This window comes from Etheostoma cragini, chromosome 9 (genome assembly GCF_013103735.1).
Source record: "Etheostoma cragini isolate CJK2018 chromosome 9, CSU_Ecrag_1.0, whole genome shotgun sequence".
Taxonomy (NCBI): Eukaryota; Metazoa; Chordata; class Actinopteri; order Perciformes; family Percidae; genus Etheostoma; species Etheostoma cragini.
In genome coordinates, this window is record NC_048415.1 from 4,083,833 (window position 1) to 4,093,074 (window position 9,242).

General features: G+C 41.1%; 1 protein-coding gene across 2 annotated transcripts in view; it reads left to right on the forward strand.

The window, feature by feature from the left end:
* The first annotated feature begins 2,976 nt into the window (after positions 1-2,976).
* depdc1a (DEP domain containing 1a) overlaps positions 2,977-9,242 on the forward strand; it is a 9,234-nt gene continuing 2,968 nt past the window's right edge. The window contains exons 1-8 of one of the 2 annotated variants that reach the window (XM_034880671.1): positions 2,977-3,236; positions 4,326-4,591; positions 4,691-4,832; positions 5,702-5,826; positions 6,027-6,157; positions 6,847-6,894; positions 7,147-7,284; positions 7,724-8,683. In XM_034880671.1, coding sequence (XP_034736562.1) covers positions 3,189-3,236; positions 4,326-4,591; positions 4,691-4,832; positions 5,702-5,826; positions 6,027-6,157; positions 6,847-6,894; positions 7,147-7,284; positions 7,724-8,683 — 1,858 coding nt within the window. In that variant the 5' untranslated portion in view covers positions 2,977-3,188. The remainder of the gene's footprint in view (positions 3,237-4,325; positions 4,592-4,690; positions 4,833-5,701; positions 5,827-6,026; positions 6,158-6,846; positions 6,895-7,146; positions 7,285-7,723; positions 8,684-9,242) is intronic. The other variant, XM_034880672.1, reaches the window with a different exon arrangement.

Below are 9,242 nucleotides of genomic sequence, written 5' to 3' on the forward strand. Positions count from 1 at the left end.
TTTTAAAGTATTTGAGAGCAATCTCCTTTAATAAAAGACAGTAGCCTTTTATGGAGCTAGATTTGTCTCTTCATTAAATGCGAGAAAATAAATGATCTGAGAGAGAAAAAAAATGTTAGAGAGAAAAAGATATCACACTGACAGCAAAAAAGCATATTTCATACCACTAGAAAAAGAATAGTAATATTTGAAACTTTTTTTTTACTTCTCTCAGATAATTTATTTTCTTGCATGTAATAAAGAATCAAATCTAGCTCCATACATTTCAGATTTATTTTTTATTTCCAGTGGTTACAAATAAGAACATCTTGATTATTTGTTGGTTGTTCATTTATTTTTTAATATCAACTTCATTGAAATAAACAGAATAGGGAAGCGCTTTACACAGAACGTACTGTAAATCTGGGCCGTTATAAAAATAGTGATTGGATTCTTGAAAAAATAAATAAAGAGTCAACAAAGAATAACTATGTTTCACACTGTCTTCCAGGAGAATTGCAGTTTTTTGTAGCCCTTTTCGGTTTAAATGATTGTCAAAGTATACATAAGATTCCACAGCAATTTTAAAAGGTCTTATGTTATCATCTACATCCACTGTGTGAGTGTACTGACGCAATTGGTCAAAATCTCACTAAATCATGGCTCAAATTACATATTGAACAAACAAATGTGATTAAAATAGCACAAACATACAGAAAAAAACAGTATAGCATCACTTAGTCACTCTTTCAGCTGCTGACATGCCTTTGCACAGAAAAGGCCAAACCAGGTCTGTGCACTGTATGAGACAAAGTAGTAGCTACTGCACTATATGGCATTGTATATTTTTCAGTGCAACAATGTATTTTTAAACAATCCGCACAGTACAGAAAGTGGAAATCTTTGTGGCACCAGCTTTATTAGTCCAAACAATGTTGAATTCTGACAAAATACCATTGTTGTTTCTTCTTTCAAATCCATTTTTTCCAAAGGCCTCACAAGTTGCAAGTTATTCATGTCTATCCATAACTACACAAATGCTCCTCATCTTGCATCTGTGTAATTCCCGTTGTGGTTATTGTGCTTTTGCAATAGTCTTAATAAGCAGTATACTACCACTGCTGCACAGTGTGAATTGAAGTAAATCTCACACTCAAATGGTGTGGCTTGCCCAGACTTTAAAGCCCCCCCTCTCTTAAAAAATGTGTTTTGTTGTTACTTCACTTGAATGTTTGAGCGTCACTGTGCATAATGATGAATGTGCAGAGTTTGATTGTAGAAGCCTGTTTTCATATTTATCTGCTGAAGAGAGACATTCTCTCTGCATGCACTCACCACACCTTAAATTTGAATTGAGGACGTGTCAGGGCGAACATAATTTTGTAACATTTTGTCACAATCCTGGCACAATATGCATTTTACGCAGAGATGGTATACTCAAGTAGATTTTTGAGACATTTCTACTTTACTATTTATTTTGTGGCAACTTTTTACTTTTACCCTTTACGTTTTTAACAAAAATGTATGTACTTTCTACTCCTTACATTTGACAAAATTGGCTCATTACGTTAGTTTCAAATAATTTCAGTGGAGATAACGTTATTAATTTTTGCGTCATCAATACCAAATTCAGTCTAATCGGATGGGACTATACGTTGCACTTCCGCACCAATACAATAAACTCAACAGCTTCTGTTGCCATCTGGTGATTGTTAGTTGTGACTCTAAAAGTATGGGGAACGTCTTAATTAATGTAAGTTTATTAATTCATGTTTTATCCTTTATTTTCTTTCCAGAGACCGTATTTGGGCACACACACACACAAACACACACACACACACACACACACACACACACGCATGCATGTAGATTCCTTTCAATGTTAAGGGGAAGATTCAAAAATAGAAACTGGATCTGTGAATTCTCACAGAAACACAAGGGAATTTATATCTTGCTACTTATTCAACATATTATTAACCTGGAGTCCCAGTCTCTGTCACAATAATCATATATGATATTTTAGGCCCATTGGCAGACATGCATCTAAAATGTAGCCAATATAAAGAGCCTTTTTTCCACTGAGGTTTCTCAGCGTGCACTCTAGTAAAATGTGTGTGGTCCCGAAAGCTTTGCATAAAAACAATGGTTGTCATTCGCAATCCTACTTTTCTTTTTATACTTTAAGTAAATTCCCAAGTTTTGTTAATTATACTTAAGTAAATAAGTTAAAACAGTACTCCTACTTTTACCAGAGTATTTTTAACACAAATGTCTGTACTTCTACTTGAGTATGGGAAGTACTTTTGCCATCTCTGATTCTACGCAACTGTGATGTGGGAACTTAAAATCTTCCCTTTTAAGTAAAGTAGGAGACATATTGTGTGTTCAGCATTTAAACTATTGAAAGGAACAATATTTGCATGTTAATAGTTTCAAAATGAGGATGGAGTAGATGTAATTAAAAAAAAAATTAACAAGGTAACTTCACTTTTTTGTGGGGAAAAAAACAAACATATCAAGCAGATTGTGTTGTTTTGTCTTAAAACTAGTTTGGAGGACATTTAAAGCAGAAAGATGGATGTATCATTTTAGTTTAGGCCACTGTTTCCAGACATTAGCATGTCTATAGCAGTGGCACCACCCACTCTCCTGTCTCACCTCCACTGTCTTTTGGTCTGACCCCCCTCCTCTCTTTCTGCCTTTAACTGATCAGTGTATCACCACAAAAGGCCTTTGAAGACATGCTAATGTAAATTCCCAGTGTGTTTGTGTCATGGAATCCAATAGAATTGTCTCCATGCACAAACACTGCCGGTCTTTGACTGTTCCTTTAGGCACAGTGGATAACCGCAAACGTGGAATAAAGTTTTTGTGGAGGACAGAAGGGTGGGGACATCAGTAAAACAGTATCTTTACCGTAGACAGGGTGATTTACACCGTAAAAAGCTAAATGGTGCTGCCTTCACGGTCGCACTCGCACACCCGCTTCAGTTCGAAGCTGATCACGTGACCCGTGAGCCGTCCAATCCCGTGCCAGAAAAACACGGCTCGTAATTTTGAACAGAGGGAGAGCAGCCAGGCAGAGCAGTGTACCATCAATGGTGCTATTCATTATATGGGAGCAAAACATCGGTTAAATCCTTTCCTGAGTAATGGATATATGTACCTCTAGTCATATCGGATGAAGGCAAACGTTTTGTGGGATAAATATGAGTTCTCATGTTATCACCCCTGGACCGTACCGGGCCACAAAACTGGTAAGTTAACATTGGCTGATAAGGTCACTAGCTACGTTAGGTAACGTTAACTAACCTGGAGCAGGCTAACGTTACCTTCTAACGTTAACTCGTTCGATAAAAAGCGTCAGCGGCATCGTAAACAGTAAAGAATATCGAACTTAAAATAACCGGTTGTTGATTCGGGGATACATGAGGGTTTATCATGGATTTATGGTCTTTCACGAGTTTCTATTTAGCAAGTTACTAACAGTAAAGTCAATCCAGCTAGCTAAGGTTAACTTGTTCAATAGGTAACTAGCTTGGAATGTGCGTTTTCTCGAAACTATTGATGCAACTTAGTCTTAGCTAGCTAAGTTAACGAATATTTGAATTCCCATGAATGTACCAAATTTTCGCTGAACTTGAATTAATCGATTAATAGTTTGGTTTAACATACTAGCTATGGTTATAACATGTCTGTTTTATCAAATTTGGCTTAATTTTGACGTTACGTTTTAACTGTACGTTCTTTTTAAAACCTCATATGGGTCGTAAGCAAGATTCCAGAATGGCCCATCTAAGCTTTAATTTTCTCAAAGGCAGAGCAGAATACCCAGGGCTCGGTTTACACCTATCGCCATTTCTAGCCACTGGGGGACCATAGGCAGGCTGCGGGAAACTCACATTGTAAAAAAAAAAAAAACTCATAAAGTGATATTTCCATGCCATGGCAGTTAACCCAACAATGTGTGGCCCTCTGGATGACGTCGAAGAAGACCACAAGCCCAAACTGTTGATCACCATTTTATACTACAAGTGTTGCTGGAGTTTTGATCCTTTAGAAACACTAATCTTTCAGCACAAATTGGTTCTCTCTATTGTTTGTCTTGACTGTGGAGAATTTTGTCTCAGAACGGTGCTAGAGTCCAAACATAATTATCTGGTGTCCAAGCCAAAAAGGTGCATCAATCTCTAATCAAACTGCACCATTGCTTCTTCAGTGGTCCTCTGGTCGATGCTGTCAGAATGTCCCTGAGGACGCAGTAATCAAATTAAATTGTTTCTTAATTTAAGTTTTACTGTGCATGGATAATTTGGTTGGGACTAAACTCCCCCTCTCTGTTTCAGTGGAATGAGGTGACTCGTTTGTTTCGGGCTGGCATGCCCGTCAGGAAACACCGCCAGAACTTCCGGCACCACTCAGCCTGCTTCACCGCCTCTGCAGCAGTGGATTGGATGCACCAGCTGCTCCGTAGCAACAGCAATTTTGGACCTGATGTCACCAGACAGCAGACGGTGCAACTCCTCAAGAAGTTTCTAAAGAACCACGTGGTCGAAGACGTGAAGGGTCGCTGGGGCACGGAGGATTTAGAGGACAACAACACTCTGTACAGGTAGCTTTTTTAATCAAAAGGCACTGTGAAATGTATGTAGAAATTGATGTGGTCCTGCATACAAAATTAGGCACTCCATATCCTCTCCTTTTCTCGCAGATTCCCCTCCACTTCTCCTCTGAAGCCCATTCCCTGTCCAGCCTCGGCCCCTGGCTCTATTAAGAAAAAGTCTTCGTTCAGGGACAAGGAGAGTTTCTTCAGGTTTAGGAGTATCAAGAAGCAGCTTGAGAAGGAGACACAGGTAAGCCACATTGGACCAAGATCATTGCATCTACTAGGGGTGGGGGGAAAACGATTCTTAGAGGCATCACGATTAGATAATTGATTCTGAAAAGTTAATAATTGAATATATGAATGAATGTGTAGAGTTTTATTTAAAAGTTACTTTCTCCAGACATGTAAAAATCAGAAAACAGTGACTCAAAGGGCATGGGATAACAGACAACAACTTGCAGAAAATACCAAAAATTGGCCAAAAGGAAGAGAAAAAAAAGTTTTTTGCACACACACATATATGTGAACAAAACCTTAAAAAAAAATATATATATATATATATATTTTATGCATGTCTCATTAGATCATATATATATAAATATATATATATATACACATACGATCTAATGAGACATGCATAGAATAATTAGGCAAAACACATGAAGGCGGTTCATCTACTTTATCACATTACAAGTGACCACTTCATGTTTCATGTTCTAAGAAGCCAGTTCTCCACCTTTAACCATGAATGAGCCTGTGACATGGAAGATCACTGTGAGAGAAGGGGACTTTCACAATCATCTTTAAGGCTTAAGCATGGAATGAGTACACAATAAAAACCTCCATTGACAAAACATTGTATTGTAAATGTCAAAATCTAACAAGCTCAGATGTATATGTATATTTTGTGAAATCATGCAGGGAAATGTATATGCAATAAATTGTTGCATTGAGATGCATCATTAATTGTTTTAGAATTGAATTGTTGGCATCTGAATCAATATCTTATAAAAAAAGTATAAAAATCCCTAGTATCTACAGTATGAGTACGGTTAAATGTGAAAAAAAATCCATTGTTTGATGGTTATTTTAGTCTCCGTTTGTGTCTTTTTCTAGGAAAATGTAGATCCTGCCCTCCAAGCAGCGGGAGAAAACGAGCCAATAGGAGAGCAGCAGGTGCCGAGACGAGAGCTGACGGTGGAAGATGAACAGGAGATCTGGAGAGACATCACCCTGACCCAGTACGAATGCACACATTAAACTGAAGGGGGAAAAAGACTTTACTTCTTGGTGTTGTTGAGATTACAAGTTTGTTACAAGTAATGTTTGCTTTTGTGTGAAGAACCTGTTGAATAAGTACAGACTAAGAATCTGAGACCAGAAAGTGAGGAAGATTTTTGTGTGTGTGTGTGACACTAAACTTTGTTGTGTTGTGTTTCAGCCTCCAGAGGATTCTGGGTGTTGCATCTCTCAATGATGTTTTAGACCAACGTTATGTAAACCCACAGAACATCATCCATAATATGACTAAAGTCAACAAGCATGGAGTGGTCACACTGGACGACAAGACCAGTAGGTTTATATTCTCAACAAAGCGTTGGACCGTTAGTGGCGACAACGCAGGTCTGCCCGTTCCTTTTGAATGGGGGTAGTCCGTTTAGGCTGTGGCAGGGGGTGGCAGAGAGTTAAGACCGACTCAACTTTTGGGGAAACGAAGCTTGTGGCCAATCATGTAAATCAGACTTGTCAGTCTGTTTTGAGGCAGTGTGAGTGTCCTGAACAGGACACATCACTGCCTCTATTGCAGCAACAAGTAGGTTTTAAAACACGAAACACAACTACACTGCGGAGGAGTTTGTGTTACAGCTAAATGTTTGCCAAACAGCAAAGCACAGACTTTCTGTCTTGCTCGTCCCTTTTCTTTCGCCTCAAAATGAAGCTGCCTTCAAGTGAGGTCGGAAACATTGAGATCCATAAATGATCCAAATGATCTACTTGATTTACTTGTGCTTAATTGTGAGGGGGGGTTAAAGAACACAATCATATGATATGAGTCTGTGAGACTCATATCCCCCCCCCCCCCCCCCCCCCCATAGATTCTCATAACCATGTACACTGCTCCATTTACAACTGTAGTCCACTCAAATATGAGCGTTGACACCATGACAAACTATTAAGATTCTGTTTTAGGTAAAACAACCCACAAACAGTACACTAAACTGTAACTAGCAACCATTTTAACCTGTTCCTCATTTCTCTAGATGACCTTCCACACTGGGTTTTGTCTGCCATGAAAAGCCTGGCCAACTGTGAGTAGTTAGAGTCTAAGTTGCTTAGACACCAGGCCTCCTGTTCTGCAGCGGGGCCTGTTAAACTTTTTAATTACATTTTGACTTTCTCAGTCAACATTCTGTAACATTAACACTTATAAAAACCATTGTATGTGGATGTTTAGAATGCTATGTCAATTTAGTAAAGCTCATAAATAGGTTTGTGTTGGGGGGGATTTCAGATAGCCTTCACTCTTATGGTAGCTGCAGTAACGAGCTGTTTATTTCCAGGGCCGAAGTACGACAACGCACAGCCGTCCTATCCCGGCTTTGAGAGAGATGTCTTCAAAACGGTGTCTGATTACTTCTACAGCCTTCCGCAGCCAGTACTCACATACGAACTGTATGAACTATTTATCAACGTCCTGGGTATGTACTGGGGACTCATTTCATGAGGCTTTTTGGCTGGCCATGAAACATTAGCTATATGGGAGTGCTTTTATAAGCTTAGTTTTAGTGGATGCTGTTGAGTTAACCGTGATGATGCTCAAACTGACAGGATTATCTGCAGGGTTTTACTCCGTTGTGTTGTTTCCACTATGTGTTTGCGTGCTCTAACAGTGCCTTTTGACAGCTAACTGAGGTTCTGGTTGTTGTTGTTACATCTGTTTGTGGAGTCCTAACAGCGACATGAGCTGCTGTACTTTGTGTTTATGCCTGTTGTGTGTTGTCTCTGACTACCTGATGGTTCTGTATGCACAGTAAAGGTTTGAACTAACCAAACCCTCTCCCTCCCCTTCACTGTCTGCTTGCACTGACACTCTGCCTGCTCCGCCTGCCTGCTCTCTTTCTCTGCATCCGCTCTCAGTGTTTTGCGGGTACGTTGCAGCGCCCGCAAAGCACCAGGGTGGGAAGCGCAAGAAGCTGGACTTCCCCTCAGTCCCGCCCCCAGCCAAGGCTCCTTTCCGCTCAACAGAATGTCTCCTCCTGTCGCTGCTCAGACAGGGGACATGTGATGAGACAGAGTCGCCGATGAGAGAAGTGATTGGTGGGCAGCTGCAGTCACGGCTGGCAGCGCTGGCAGGAGGCGCTGCCAGTGCGGGTGATGGTCGGTTAGGTGGCAGCTGCACGAGTTTGAGTACAGCTGGTTCTACAAGGCCTCGAACCAGGAGTTGCTCACTGGAAACCATCCTAGATGACTCTGCCCCGCTCGCCAGGCAACAGCTGTTCCTGTCCTTTGACAACCTGGCATCCTGCGCCTATAAAAACACGAGCCAGGATGCCAGCTCTGTCATCACAACACCCCGCAATCATACAGACTCTAAATCTGAATCCAAAGCAACCCACTTTACTTTTGAAAAGGCTCCAGGAGGTACAACCAGAAGGTACAGCCGTTCCTTGCGGCCGCGCAGCGTAGGTAGCTGTCTGGACATTGTCATAGAAACCCGGGAGGAAGATGACAAGGAGACCAAGTGGCAGGGCCGAGCAGCCAGCTGCCTCAACATGAACACTCCCGTAGACCAGCATCACTCCTCCGCTTCACGCCCTCCCTCGTTGCCCTCCTATCATCCCTCCTTTTCCTCCTATCATACTTTCTCCCCCCTCTCTTCATGTGCTTTGGCCAAAGTACAAGGGCCCCATGCTACTACGGGACCTAGTGGGCCCAGACCCGCCTCCAGTACCTCTAATCTTCGGCCGCTCCCTGCACCTGCTGTTGCCCGGCGCTGCCTCAGCTCTCTGGATGTGTCGAAGCCTGTTGCACTGTTCAATCCGCCTGTCCGTGTGCCCACCAGCATCTCCCAGCCCCCCCAACCCAAACCTGAGCACAGTAAGACCCTCTCACCTATATCTTTCTGTGTGTCTGCTTGTCTATTGATGTCTAATCAAACTAACTTTATCGAACATCTAACCACTGCTGGTATGTAAGGTTTTAACCCAAAACTACATCTTCTGTTGAACTCAAAAAAGATATGAGACATGAGATTCAGCCCTGGTAGGTTGCATGGAATATTGGAATATTCTTCTTGTAACAATTTTTATGAGTGATTGTGACTGAAATGTCCAAGTTCTAGGAGATGTCCATGCAGGAACATGATGCACATGATACAGTCCTGGATCAGGGGTGTATGCTTTTACATATTGCACATATAATTTTTGATTTATCACTGTTCCCTGACTCATCTTACACTGTAGCTGATTGATCCTATCTTCCATTCATCCATCAGTCCATTCATTAGTCTGATCTATTGAATGTGATGTATGAATGTGGCCACAAGGAGTGATTCTACTGCTGTGTGTCTCTGTACTGCACTACAAACTTGACCAGTCTCCATCATTATCTGTGTGTGTGTGTGTGTGTGTGTGTGTGTGTGTGTGTGTGTGTGTGT